The following is a 14,792-nucleotide window of genomic DNA, read 5'->3' on the forward strand; positions in this document are numbered from 1 at the left end:
ACCTGCCAGACGTGCGCAGGTGCAGGAGGGTCGCGGGCTGAGGCCTGCAGGGTGCGCTCGAGGCCACCCCCAGGGCCCCCGCGTAGCCCACGGTGCTGAGTTAGATCCCTGAACTGCTTCAGGCAAGTAAAACTTGGCTGGGGAGGCGCGAGAGTGGAATTCATGATATGCCCCCCTGCCCCGTGTTCTTTAGGTCTTTGCTCATGGGCCGCCTGATCAAGGACGACCCTGTTTCCCTCAGGGACCGTCCCTGTCTACTCGCTGACAAACCCCGCCCCCTCCCCAGACTCCCACTCTCCCCTTCCCTGCTTGTTTTCCTCCGTGGTACGCATCGCTGTCAGACACACTACCGGTTTCTGTTTCACGGGTCTATCTCGTTGATTGTCTGTCTCCATTGGAATCAAAGTGCTATTTTTGTCCCCAGGGCCTAGAACTGTTTGATTGGATGTGAGCTGCCTCTGGAAGAGGCACGACCTTAGGTGACACAGTTTTCTTCAGTGGAGACAATCCCCTGAGAGGGACTGACAGCTGAGGGTGGCCTTGAGGCAGCAGCTCCTCCAGGCAGCCCCGTGCAGCACCCACCCTCAGCCCCACCCCCGGCCAACGTTATGCATGTACTGGATCGCTTTAATCGATACCTGAGGGTGCTTAGTTGTCCGTGTGGGGAATACACACGCCAGAGGTGGTTAGCTAACACTTCATCCAAAAGTCACTCCAGAGGCAGTGAATATAAGCACGTTAACGATCTCAGATCAACGGAAGTGGATTCATTAGTTATCCTGAGAGATATTGGCAAAATTTCGCTGGTGAAATTCGTGGTGTCCAAGTCACATGGATTGTTTATAATTTTTGGAGGCATCTCCTCCCTTGGTGAACAGGATTAAGAATCCGGAGATTCCAGCAGTCCAGACCTTTTGGAAGGGAAGACTTTACTTTGAGATGGACACTTTACAGCGTCCACCCACCCAGTGTCCTTGCGTGAATGTTTCAAGTAAGGTTTGTTCGGAGCACCTAATTTGACTGGGGGTGGGGATGCATATCTGAGTGGGCAGCAGAATTTGGTCTATGACGTACTTTCTTTGTAAGCTGGTGGAGAAATTGTTGCGGGAGAAGGCCCAGAGCCCTCACCTAACTCTAACAGCTGGTAACCCCTGCAGCTGTTTATTTCACGAACCTAGTACTTGTTGCCCAAATTGATATGAATCAATTTACATAACCCCAATGACAGAAAAAGAAAGTCTAGCCATGTTCAGATAAACTCACTCAAATTCAGTGATATCAGTCACTTTCTGTTTAAAACCATCTCCGTTACATTCAGGGCCGTCCCTAGTCCCTCTCCTCCCCAGGCTCCGCAGGGGCAGCTTTGGTGGAGGACCGCACATCCATCAACTTCTCGGTCTTCACCTGTCCAGGGTGGATCGCCACTGAGGGGCAGGGATTTCGCCACGTAGTGTCCATCAAGGTGCCTGCGGTCCACATCCAGGCTTTAGGTTCTGTGGTCCCTGTAGCCACTCACGGCTGCACCTCTTACCTTGGGCTTGTTTGCTTTCAACTACCTGGGGAAAACTGTACCTGCTTCCCGTGCCCACAGAGGCGCTCTCTTTAAGCTTGCTCTTGGGCCCATCTGCCTAGGCCCCCGGGCAGCCCCTCTTACACCATGCCCCTAGGCTCTGAGAACGTGCTCTGAGACCTGCCCCCACTCCCAGGGCAATAAGGCCAAAAGTGAAGTGCCTACCTCTACACTCTTGGGTCCCAAACTTGGAAGGGACTCTTCCATCCCACTGCCACCATCCCCTGGGATTGCCCAGGTGATACGTATGGACCTAACATCTGGATAACATCTGGACTTAACATCTGAACTCAAAAGCCAAGAATTTTGATGTCTTTAATCTCTGGCTCCTCTGAAATGAGCCTGCATTCCCACCTCGGTTCTGGGGACATCTCTGATCAGGAGGCCCTCAGTGAACGTGAACGAGGAGGGGGCCGGGCAGGTGGACAGAACACGCCAGTGAATGTTTCACCGAGCTCTTACCTGGGCCTAAGCAGAGTCATTAGGTTAGACTACGTAGTGCCTCTGCTCTCTACTAAAACACAAGTATTGCTCGATATAGATGAGAGCAGAAAGACTTTAGTGTGCATTTATTGAATCTGACATTTCCTCTCAACCGGGAGGGACGCCCGCCTGGGAGTGGGCGAGGTGGGCAGTGGCCCGCTAGAGGGAAGGGAACAGACTGGGCTGGAGGGGCTGCCGCTGCCCACGTCCTGTTTGCCCCAGGCCACGGGACAGCAGCTCTCACCTTGGTTTTAAGGGCCGGGTGGGGAGCTTGAGTGGGAGAGGCAGGGATCGGAAATCAACGAAGGAGTGGACACAGGAGCAAGGAGCTGGGCTTTGTGTGCATAGCTTGGCCAGGGCCTCCTCGGCCCTTCGTGTGGGCCCTGCCCCACCGCACCGGCCACGGCCAGCTCCCTGTGCTCCTGGGACTTGCTGGCTTTCAGATGTGGCTGGAAGCCGCCCCAGGGAGCCTTGTTCTAGTCGTTGCTGTGAGTGTCTGGGGCGGGTGGGGTAGTGTATCCTTCCTCTCGGGCCCTCCGCTCTCAGACTCAGCGATTCTGCAGCCCCTTTGGGCTCACTGGACAATGCCAGAGAACGTGTTGATGGGCATTCGAAGGGGCTTGGCCTTGGCTTTGGTCCTTTCTATCTCCTCCTGGTGTGAGCTGAGTCCCAGCACCTTGGATTTCTGGGCCCCAGAACACGGCTCTGGGCAGGGAGCAACCTCGAACCTGTGGGCGGAGAGACGCCAGCTCGGGAGACCCATCTCAGGGGTCAGATCTGTCTGGGCCTTTTAAACGTAGCCCCTTTACTGTCGGGTATAGACAAGGGGGCTCCGCAGAGGGAAGAGGAAGAGTCAGAAGGAGAAAGGGTACCCTGAGCCTGGGGCGAACGCACGGAGAGGAGGATACGCCTGAACGGGTCACCCTGTGCGCCTGCCTGACCCAAAAACACCTCCCCAGGGGACACCAGTAAGTGTCGTGTTAACTGGGTCGTAGCTGCCACCGAAGGGCAGCCTGTGTTGGGGGCAGTGCCAGCACAGGAGGTTGGATCGGGAGGGCTGCAGGCTGAGCATTTGTAGAAGAATCTCGGGAGAACTTAATCTCAGCTACTGCCCAAGGTCAGCCCATCGTTTGCTCTTCTTCCTGGATATAAGTCATCACCTGAGTCCACACCCATCAGGGATACCTGCCTGGCCCACGATCCACCCCGACAAGGCGTTCGGGGCTCAGGCAAGAGCGGGGGCGGGGCCGGCAGCCGGGAAGCTTTGCCCCAGGGGCACGGAGCCCAGCCTCACCTGGCCACATCCCTGTACGCGCGGCAACTGTCCTTGTCCAGCAACAGTGTCAGCAGCCTCTGGTCCTGGCTTTGGATCTGGACGTTAGCCGACCGGAAGGTGTTTGTCACCGTCTGCAATAGGGACAGCTTGGGGAGCATCACCTGGGTAACGGAGGCCCCGCCAACACCGCCTACCCTGGAGTCCTGTGTGTGTCAGTTCAGTACACAAGGGTCCCGCCTCTCTTCCTGCAGGTGACCCTGAGTAGTGACAAACCCGCATAAGATGCTTCTAGGCAGCCTTGGTCCTTGGCTCTCCCATCATTTCCACGGTTCTTTTTCCCACCTGTTGTCCTTAATTTCAAACACAACCTGGGGTGCTACAGTTAGAGCTTGCCAGGTGCTGAAGTGACCTGAGCACCTCCTTTTTGACAGGCATGTTATGTATGTAATTTGGGGCTACTTCAGGGTTTTTATAAGCCCTGACCCCTGTACTCAGTGTTGGATTGCATACAAAATTATTTCCCTGGGGCAGAGACAGAGGGTCTGGAAAACAGCCACCTCTCCCCATGACTCAGGCTAAGCCTGTACCAGTTTGTACCATGGGGCCAGTTACGTCCTCTGCACAGGGAACCCGGGTCATGGTGTTCCCACCTTCCACACCCACAGCCCTGCGCAGCTTCTCCAGAAAGTACCCAGGAGCAGAGGAAAGCAGCCCCGAGGCAGCCCTCCAACCCGTGACCTGAGGGGGCTGCTCCCGAGAGACCCCTCCTCCTGGACAGAGAATGTAGAGCATCCTGGGCTCCAGGTGGGGCACTGAGGGCCTTTCCGGTCACTGGCCCATAGCACACGTGGATAGCAGCTTTGCATGACCCACCACCACAGAGCATTGGAGTTTCTAGAGCATTAGCCTCCATCTCATTCAAGTATTCTCAACCCCTGGAGTCACCTTTCCACAACATAAAATTAGAAATTCTGATCTAAGTGGTCTGGAGTCCAGCCCCGGCCTGGGCATTTTTCATAAGCTCCCTGTTGTAGGCAGGGCTGATCCATCTTCCTACTGTCAAACAGCAGAGGGACAAACAAAGCCTCAACCTGGGGCGGGGGTGTCAAGCACGTCCAGGCATTTCTGCTGGACTTTTGTGGGGTGGAAGGTGGGTTTGGCGGCCAGGAGTCTATGGGCAGAGTGTGCAAGAATCTCCCGGGAGACTCTCCACCCGGACCACCGGGGTTCTCATCCTGGCTCTGCCACTTATTAGCCGTGTGACCTTGGACGTGATTCTTAATTACTCCGTGCTTTTGTTTCTCACCTTTGCAACTACCTTGTAGGTAGCGAGACAGTACAGAGGTAAAAGGGAACTCGCTAGGGTGGTAAGTTTAGATTTTCAAAAAGCTCACAACCAGGTTATTTAAAGAGGTCATTAAAAATAGAAACCGCGGTAAGGAACTGACTTTGAAAGGGGAAATACATAAAGGTAAATAGGTCCACCCTGGAACCTGAAGCTCAAATACAGAGCTGTCCTGTTGGAAGATCTCAGCTCAGTACAAAGCTCTCAGCCCGTCAGAGCGCTCCTCCAGTGCACAGGCTGCCCCAGAAAAAATGAACTCTGGTCAGAGGTGGGATCCTGCATAGGTGGAGGCTGGATCAGATGATCAGGGAACATCTAGCCCGCTCCTGCTGTGGGCCATTCCCACGGTGGGTGCTGGAAAGACGGCCTGAGCCACGAGATCACGTCATTGACAAGTTTTGCAAATGCTTCAGTGGCTCTGTCCCCAGGGCTCTGGGGAAGCACAGAGGTGGGGTCCCTAGCTCTCCGGGGAGTGGGGAATGGGGAGTGTGGTGGAGGAGGTGGAGGGAAGGGCCTCCTGGGGGAGATAACACCTGAGTTTCATCTTGAAAGAGAGATAGGGGTTACGAAAGGAAGATGGGGAAGAGAAAGGGAGGAACGGGGTTTCAGGCCCAGCAAAGCGCGTGAACAAAGGCACAGAGGAAGGTCTGCCAGTACACTTCCAAATGGAACCGAGCAGGATACTACGGGACCTTCCCCAGACAGACCCCTCCCCCATATCCTCTGCTGTAGCTCCTCTCTGAAGTACCTAGATAACAGTATCTGATGCACATTTCCTGAGCTGTTTTACAGATGCTAAAACCACCACCAAATGGAAGAAGTTAACTACTTGATGACCATGAGCACATAGCCCCCAGACCTACTGGCGCCTAAGGATTGATAACGTTACCCCTGTGACACCGCCCTGTTACCTCGCCATCAACCAATCAGAGGACTGCGCACCAGCTGATCACATACACTGGGACGCCCTCCCCTCACCTGGCCTTTAAAAGCGCTTTGCTGAAACCCATCGGGGACTTTGGTGGTTTTGAGCACCAGCTGCCCTGGACTCCTTGCTTGGCACCCTGCAAAAAACACTGCACTGTCCTTCACCACGACCCGCTGTCAGTGTATTGGCTTTGCCGAGTGCAGGCGAGAGGACCCAGGTTTGGTTCGGTATCACAGATACCCCCGTGTAAAGTGCATGCAGGGGTGGCCAGGGTTGCAGATGGAGAGAAAGCGGAACCAAGCTATGCAAGTTTCTCTGCCCTTCTGCCCTGGAGAGTAGGAAATGGTCGAGGGATTTCAAGCACAGAGTCATGTGTCCGAGTTCTGTTTTAGAAAGATCGTGCAAGCAGAGGTATGGAGGGTGGATTGCAGGAGTACTGGAATGACATCGGGGACACTGGCTGGGAGGCTGTAGAGTTTGTCCAGGAGAAGGGGGTGGATGAAGGTCTGGCCCAAGGGTGACCAATTCGTCCCAGGAAACCCCTTAGTCCCTGGCAAATTGGGACAGATGGTCAACCTCACTGGACCACAAGAAGGAGGATGGAGAGGAAGAGAGAGGTGTGAGAGTGTTTGAGAGAGAAAACCAGTGGACACAGGGAGGTGAGAAAGGGGAGGCATCTGAGCTGACTCCAAAGTTGCCGGGACAGGTGACTGGTTAACGATGGTCCTGCTGAATGAGAGACAAGGCGCAGGGGAGGAGGGGATGAAATAAAAACAGTCGCGAATACATATATAGCTCTGACTTGGCCAAGCACTCTTCTAGAAGCTTGACACGTCACCATCATTTAATCCTCACAACAACCGGATAGGTAGGTACCATTACTGTCCCCGTTTTCCAGATAACGAGACTGAGGGACAGAGAGCTGGAGCGACTTGCCTAAATCACGTAGCTGGTAAATGACAGCTCAGATCTGAGCCCAGGCAGTCTGGCTCCAGAGAGCTCTTAACTACTAGAAAGCACTGGCTCTGGTTTTGAATATCTTGGGTTTGGGGTGTCGTGGGACACTGAGGTCATGCTAACTTAGTTGAATGCAGGAGTCAGACACTCAGGGATGAATGTCAGAGCAGGAGATAAAGGTTTGGGCACCCTTAACAACTTGGACTAAAGCCATGGACGTGGTTTTGAGAGTCCAGGGAATGAGAAAAGAAGTGGGCCATGGACTGAAGTGGAGAACAGTGGCTATTTGAGGAATTGGCTTAGGAAAAAGAGTCCAGAGAAAAGGGCTGAGTGATGCCAAGGCTTGGGATGAGGTGGAAGGTCACGGCCCTGACCTCGTGGATGCAGGGTATCGCGGAAGCACTCAGACACCTGAGCATTAGACCGAGTGGGCGGCTTGACCTAAAGGCAGTGTCTGCCTGACAGGCGATGTGGGGAAGCTGAGGCTGTCTGAAGAACGTGGCTCAGGTATGATCACGGGCTCCAAGCCCAGCCGAGTAGGGCAGTGAAGTCCAGAGAGGCCATCAGATAGGGAGAAAATGGGCGGGTCCTATGCCTGTATCAATAAGGGACTCCCTATGAGTGTCGGTAAGGGTTAAGGCAAAGGGCAAAGGGCGGCGGTAGGGTGATGAGGTTGAAAGAGCTGGTGTGATGTGGTCAAAGGCCGGCCCATTGCTGTTTGGGAGTCTAGCTGCTGTGTGCAGGGGACGCCAGAACCCGGGTGCATTTTGCACTATCTGGGTACGTCTTAGGTCCTCAGATGGTCCAGGTGGAGGTGGAGGGTGGGGCCTTAACTCTTCCAGGGCCTTACTTATGCCAGTTGGTGCTCAGTACTTCAAACAGACTGACTGGAAAGCAGATTCTTTCCAACAGGATGACCCACTTCAACAGCAAAGGCTCAAAAGTCCATTCCCCCTTCGCTGAAACCCTCCCCCTGGGCTCCCCGCCACCTACCCTGCATGAATCTCCCCAGTACTTACAGAGAAGGACCTTCCTGTCAAGTTGGAGGTCTTGACAACCTCTGTCACGCTAATGTTCAGGCATGTGTGGGCTGCCTCTGGAGCAGCAGTTGGGGGGCAGTGGGTGGGCCCTGAAACTGGGAAGAATGAGATGGTGGGTGAGGGGCTGTGAATGGGCCTCTAGGGAAGTAGGGCAGCTTGAGACTCCACCTCCCAAGAAGGACACGAACCCACCTTGACTACTGCCCCGCCCCCTTTTAACCCCTCCCCGCACCCTGCGCAGCCCCTACTTCCTGACTCCACCTTGGTCCCCGCCAAGCCTCGGTTCCCTCCAGATCATCCGTCTCCGTCCCCTGGAGAATCCACATTTCTATATCCTGAGGCATAGCGGCCATCACCAACCTAAATCCTTTCTTTCACCTTCTCCTGTACCCGTCTCCAATGGGAAGAAGTTCTTCTGCAGCCACTGGGCATGCTCAGAATGGCAGGACCACCTAGCCCAGGATGGTGTGTAAGACAGAGGGCTGTAGGAAGGCATCTGTCCCAACATGTCGAGAGCATTTCTTTGACTTTCCTCACAGTGTATAATGTGTCAAAAACCATTATTGTGTGACTGCTGCCCGGCTTTACCCCTCCCTGCCGACAAAGGAGGGTTCTTAGAGATCCAAGTTCGGACAGGACGGTGTGATGGAAAATTTGGAGGAGATTCAGGAGTTAGAGTGGGGGTGGATGGGGTGGGGGTTTTGTAAGGGAAACAGAAGAAAACAAAGTTTAACGATAGGGCTGACGCTACAGTTTACTGTGTGCACATATATTAGCATCTTGTCTCTATTTTAGAAATGAACAAGCAGGAAGACAGGTCACAAGTAACCCGAGGTCACACAGATGGAAACGCGGCAAAGCTGGGCTTCGACGCCTGCCCATCTGGTTCTAGAATCTGTGCCCCCACCCCACTGCTCTGTGACCGCCTCTTGTCTTAGAGCTATTCCCAAGTTCCACGTCTCCTTCACGTACACGAGGCCACGTACACCCCTCCGCGTGGTCCCTCCACCTTCCAGCTCAGGCACATCCGGCGGCAGAAGCATCACCCAGCGCTGCTCGATGCTGACCAACCTGAAGGCCAGGCGGGTCCTCGCCCGGGCAGCCTGGCACCCAGCTCCGGGCCCAGCACGGGTAGGAGTTCGACCACGTTCCGTGATCCCAGGGACAGGGAGCGAGGCTCCTTCCCCTGGCTCAGCCCGTCTCCTTCTCTCTCCGCCCTCTCTCCTCCGCACCCCAGCTTTCCCGTGCGTGTCCTTCCCTGTCTCTGCTCTGCGTGCCCAGCCCCTCACCTTCAGTGTCACCGGCTGGAAGGGCCTTTAGGACCAGCCCGGTGGCCCGCAGGGAGACGGTGACCTCTCGGGTGCGGTGGCTGAGCAGGGCCTGGGGAGGGGGATGCGGGGACGGAGGGGGGTCCTCAGGACAAGGTACACGACACCACGTCAACAGTCCTGCTTCTGTCCCCTTCCCCCCATCCCCCGCTTCCCGCCCCAGCCCTGAGTGTTGGCCGTGTCACTAATGTCCAGTAAGGAGGTAGAGGACGCAGGCTCAGAACGCTCAGCCCAGGGAGCCTTCCAGACCAAGGACTACGCCCCCATACAGCGGGTCAGCTAGAGAGGAGGGTATTTTATTTATTTATTTAATTTTTTTGCGGCACGCGGGCCTCTCACTGCTGTGGCCTCGCTCCGGACGCGCAGGCTCAGCGGCCATGGCTCACGGGCGCAGACGCTCCGCGGCATGTGGGATCTTCCCGGACCGGGGCACGAACCCGCGTCCCCTGCATCGGCAGGCGGACCCTCAACCACTGCGCCACCAGGGCAGCCCGAGGAGGGTATTTCTGAGCAAGGCGACAGCGCCTTGCTCCTTAGGTCAGATCGCCTCCTTGGCTGTGTGTCAGGCCAACTGTAACCCGCCCATCCCTGCAAAACTCCCCGGAGGCTGGGAAACTCTGGCGGCAGCCACGAGAAAAGGGCAGAAGTTTCCTCTGGCTCTATCCGCTCCCCCTGATGTCCCTGACAACTGCTTCCCCCCAGTTGAACCTCCGGGCCACCTGCTGACCACGCCACACACACACACACACACACACACTGACCTTCTGGTAACGCACGGAGAGCTCAGCCCCTGGGCCCTCGGCCACGCCCCTCCTCCGGGGTGAAAGGCTCTCTGCAGGGGACGAGAAGAGGCTGAATGAAGGTGGGAGGTCCCCGTCCCTCCCGCCCTGGCTCCCCACCTCCCTGAGGTGGAGCTGAAGCTGCATCTGTCCCGGGATGGAAAGGCAGCACCCTAGTGGGGCCAGGCTGCCCTTCAGTAGGGCAAAGCCCCCCCCGCCCGGTATTCAGCAGAGGTGGGACGGGGCTTGGGGGGAACCATTAGGTGAGAGGTGGGGGGACTTTCTGGAAGCGGGCCTTGAGGAGCTGAGCCAGGGCAAGCTTTGGGAAAGGGGAGACAGATGCCCACCTCTGGGGAACTTGGAGTCCTGGATCTTGACTTTGAGCTCGGTGAGGAAGATGTCCTCTGCAGGGTCCTGGCTCAGGTCACTGAGGAAGATCTGGAGGGAGGCGGGGAGGAGGGAGGCTGGAGGAGGCCGTCCCCAGCGGAGGCAGCTCCCCGCAACTCCCGCAGCCCGGGATGCGGGCTTCTAATCCAAGTGCCCACCGCCGCCCTCAGATCTTCCATGGGCCGACTTCCTTGCCCTTATCTTCCCCTATCTTTTAATTTATTTTTCTACTCATTTGAATTCTCACAGGAACCCTGTGGTGAAGATTATTCCTATTTTAAATGGTTGCCCCACCTCCTACATTGCATCTGCCTTCCAGAAAGGAGAAAAGCTTGTGCCAATTGAGACAGCCCCACCTTTTTTTTTTTTTTAATATTTCTTTCTGCCTTTATTTAGGCTGTGCTGGGTCTTAGTTGTGGCACGCAGGATCTTTAGTTGCGGCCTGCAAACTCTTAGGTGCGGCATGCCTGTGGATCTAGTCCCCTGATCGGGGATCGAACCTGGGCCCCCTGCATTGGCAGCGTGGAGTCTTAACCACTGGACCACCAGGGAAGTCCCTATTCCCATTTTGAAGATGGGGAAAATGAATGTTAGAGAGGTAGAAGGTACCGCGATCCCACAGTGAGCAGGTGGGGGGACCAGGAGGCAAAGCCATGAACTTCTTACCACCGCACACAGGCTCTAACTTTACACCCACTGCACCCAGCCGGTCCCACACTGACCCACTCTTTGGTTTACACACACACATACACACACACATACACTTCATGGTGTTAATAGCAGGACATTCAAAGATAAACAAAGGACAGTCTCTTATCTCAGGGGACTCAGAGTCTTGGTGGGGAGAGACAGGTATCTGCAGATATATGACAAAGTGGCAGCGAGGTGTCAGAGGGATGCCCAGGGCATCACAGGGGCACCCAGGAGAAGCACCCAATCGGGCTGAGAGGAGCAGAGATGAGGGCAATTTTGCTGTAGGACGTGAGGGCTAGCAAGGATGAAGGGGAGGATGTGAGGTAAGGGAGAGAACCTTCCACATGAAGAAGACCTGCTTCTGCTAGAACTTGAGGCCTTAGGAGTTAATAATTATCTGACTCATCCAGAGAGTAAGAAGAGAAAGTTAACAACCAAGAATGTCTGGATGAGTTTATGACTTGCATCCTGGCCCCCTGTTTCCCTGGAGCCAGGGTATTTAGGTTGTGGGGTCCTGGGATCCAGCAGGCTGCCACGGTCTCCTTGGAGCCCCAGGTGGGAAGCTTACCTTGACTGCGTAGATCTGGAAATAGATGGGTTGGGTGCCCATGCGAACATAGTAGGTGATGGCATCCAGGATGAAGGGGTCTACGGTCTGGGACGTGTCCAGGGAGAGAGGCTGTGAGTGAGGGAGAGGTACTGTCTTCAGCCAGCTTCCTCCATCCTACTGTGGGAGCTGACTCTTTCTTTATTTTTTCTTTCTCGCCATGCTGCATGGCTTGCAGGATCTTAGTTCCCTGACCAGGGATTGAACCCGAACTCTGGCACTGAAAGTGCTGAGTCTAAACCACTGGACTACCAGGGAATTCCCACCACTTTCTTAACAGAGAAACTCCAAAGCCCCCACGTGCCCTCTGTGATACACTGACCCAGCTGGTCCTTCAACAGTCCAAGCCTTTCCGACCACCCAATTTCTGCTCCTAATCAAAAGATGACTGTCTAAATCCCCATCTCAGGGACTCTGACTCACTTCAACCACGCACAGACATATTGGGCAGCTCTGTGTATAAGGCACTGTGCTGGGTGCTTGGGGTAGACCAGATGCTTGAGAATGTAAGTAATGATGAGAGAGACTGGAGTGGGTCCTAGTTTGCATTAGCTACTCACTAGCCAGGTAAGCTTGGGCGCGAGAGCTGGAACCAGATGATCTGATGTCTCTTTGAGTTCTTGTGGCATCTGAATATATTAATAAATGAGCTAACGTTTACATGCTATTGGGAAATGACTAGTGCCATGTCCTACAGGCCTTCCCCAACCCCGTATGATTATAAAGCATAATGGGTTTTTCAGGTAAACAGAACGTCTATATAATGTCTGATAGTATCAGAGCTGGAAAGAAGCTCAGCGTGTTTCACCTATATCCAATCTTATAATATCTCTTCTAACTTTCACATCTGGTCTATTGAAATCTCGTTCCTTTCAAGAAGCTCACACTGAGGAACTATGAACTTATTCTAATAGTGCTGCCGTTGTTCACACTGTTTCCATTTTCTTCATGTGGAAACTGCTTTTGGAGTTAAGTGTAAGGGTCACATAAATTGTTAATTATAAGGGGAAAGAGAGCAGGGGAAAATAAACATCCTACATGTGTCTTGGCAGGGGAAACAGCTACCAACAAAGGAGTATAAATGAGACCCTGCATCAGATGTTTCTCCTGTTAGTATCCTCCAGGTTTCGAGGAAAAGGTATTTTAATACCCAGCTAAACAGTCTTTCATATATAGGCAAAGACATTTTCAGATAAGTAATAATTCAGAAAAGATGCCTATCTCTGATATCTTTATTAGAATATAAGAAGATGCCCTGATCAATCAGGCAATGAAGCAAAATGTGGCCAGTTAGAAAGTAATTATGTAAAAATCAATAACCTCCTTTTACACTAGCAGTAACTACTACCCAAATATAATGGGAGAAAAAGAGGGAGATACAAGAAGACTTTAATAAGTGAAGAGCTATACCTCACCCCCAGAGAGTGTAACATAATGTGCTGAAGATGTTAATTCTCCAAACTTCAATCGAGATCCCAAGGGAATTAAAAATAAAACTCGACAAAGGGATTCTAAAATTTATCTGGAAATATAAAGAAACAAGACTTTCCAAGTCTGGAAAGTTTTGAACGAGTAACGGGGTAGATGTACCGTGCCAAACATTGACATTAAAAAGTGCTAATTTATACAAAAATGAATAGATGAATCAGAAAGAATAGGTATCCGGAAATCAACTCAAGCATGTGTGACAATTTAGTAAATGATAAAAGTGGCATTTCAAATTGATGGGGTAAGATGGTTTGCACAGTAAATAGCTTTAGGACAATTGGCTAAACACTTGGAAAAAATAAAATTACATACTAAAATTAATAGCAGATAGGTTATTTACATGTAAGAATTGAGACCATAAGATGGTTAGAGAAATTATCAGTAAATATTTACTTAATCTTGGAGTGGAGAAGGCCTTTCAAAGCATGGCTCCAAAGGGAAAAATCATAAAGGGTAAAAATATTGAAATTCTGTAAGTCAAAAAAAAACACCACTCTGACAAAATTGATAGGCAAATAAAAAAGTGGGGGAAAATGTCTGCAGCACATATGACAGCAGAAAGGGAAGGCCTTTCAAATCAATAAAAGATGAGCTCTCCTTGCCCCCCCACGCCCCCCTCGCCGCTGCCTGGGGGGTGGGGGATTGGCACTACGGCTTGTGGTTAAGAGAACATTCTCTGGAATCAAGCTGCCTGATTCCAAGTGGGACTCCTTCTGTTACTCTGGGCAAGTGACCTAATCTCTTTGTGCCTCAGCTGCTTGATCTGTAAAATGGGGATGCAGTGGCAATAGCGCCTGTAGACAGACAGGAGTACCTGGTTGGTAGGGCTGCTGCGTATAAGTGCTTAGAACAGTGCCTGGCATGGGGCAGTGCTCAGGAAGCATGAACTGTTGCAGTTGGAGAGAAAAATAGCACAAGAAACTCACAAAAGAAGGCATATAATTGGCCTACACACTTAAGAATGTTTTACTTTATCTTCTCCATAGCGTTCCCGTAGGGGCCTGGTAGGTGCTCTGAGTGAATTCCAGCCACTAGCTGGTTAGGGCTCCTCTTCTGTATTCCTTCCTGCCTCACCCCTCATGGGGCTCCCTGGGCTGACTCTTGAGGTCAAGGGTCAAGAAAACACCCCCTACCACCTCCCTCCCGCCCTCCTACCCCCGCTGCCCTACCATCTCTGCCAGCTTGTGGATGGCGGGGCACAGGGTGTTGACGATGCTCTCGTACCACGGGTCTGCGCGGCCCAGGAACGCAGCCAACTCTCCGAGCTCCGAACGCCTGGATGCTGTGGGCTTCTGGGGACAAAGGGACAAGGGGACAGGGCAGACCCGTCAGGCCCTCTCTGGCACTCTCTTCCTATCGCAGGGTCCCCAGGTACCAGCCCCGGGCAAACTAGCTTTGGGAATATGACCAAATCACTCAACCTCTTGGGGCGTTGATTTCTGCACCATGTGAAGACTTGTTTTACACCTGAGATGAAGCTGGAATCCCCTTCCCTGAGGATGCCTGCCAGGGACACTGAAAAATGATCATCAGCCTTTAAAGGGGAGAGACGAGTATTGCCTTGAATTCAATGCTTTTCAATCAGAAGCAGAGTGGGCAACAGAAAAGGAAAATTGCCGGTACGGCTTCATTCCCGGCCCCCTGGGAAGGGTGGTGTGTATGTGGCTGAGGGGGTGTGTGTGTGAGAGAGAGCCCTGTTTGAGAAGCTCGCCACTGATTCCGTTAGAAAAGCAAAACGATGCTCCCAGTGAGAGAGCATCTCTCTCTGGCCACATGCAGCCCCCAGGGCCCACGTCTGTGGCTTCTGGGACGGAAAGCCTCCAGGTCTCTCCCAGCTCCACATCCTAAGGAAGAATGATCCCAGTTCCCGCTCCTGACACCTTCCATCTCTTCCCCCACCTCCCCCGCCCC

At 53.2% G+C, this 14,792-nt stretch overlaps 1 protein-coding gene across 1 annotated transcript in view; it reads right to left on the minus strand.

The window, feature by feature from the left end:
* Window positions 1-2,047: 2,047 nt before the first annotated feature.
* The window catches only part of PIK3R6 (phosphoinositide-3-kinase regulatory subunit 6), a 47,027-nt gene continuing 34,282 nt past the window's right edge, over window positions 2,048-14,792 (minus strand). Inside the window, exons 14-21 of the mRNA XM_024748479.1 lie at window positions 14,051-14,208; window positions 11,355-11,465; window positions 10,054-10,144; window positions 9,689-9,759; window positions 8,889-8,979; window positions 7,579-7,694; window positions 3,348-3,460; window positions 2,048-2,781 (exon numbers count right to left, since the gene is read on the minus strand). Coding sequence (XP_024604247.1) covers window positions 2,628-2,781; window positions 3,348-3,460; window positions 7,579-7,694; window positions 8,889-8,979; window positions 9,689-9,759; window positions 10,054-10,144; window positions 11,355-11,465; window positions 14,051-14,208 — 905 coding nt within the window. The 3' untranslated portion in view covers window positions 2,048-2,627. The remainder of the gene's footprint in view (window positions 2,782-3,347; window positions 3,461-7,578; window positions 7,695-8,888; window positions 8,980-9,688; window positions 9,760-10,053; window positions 10,145-11,354; window positions 11,466-14,050; window positions 14,209-14,792) is intronic.

Source organism: Neophocaena asiaeorientalis, unplaced genomic scaffold (assembly GCF_003031525.2).
Source record: "Neophocaena asiaeorientalis asiaeorientalis breed wild unplaced genomic scaffold, Neophocaena_asiaeorientalis_V1.1 scaffold543, whole genome shotgun sequence".
NCBI classification, from domain to species: Eukaryota; Metazoa; Chordata; class Mammalia; order Artiodactyla; family Phocoenidae; genus Neophocaena; species Neophocaena asiaeorientalis.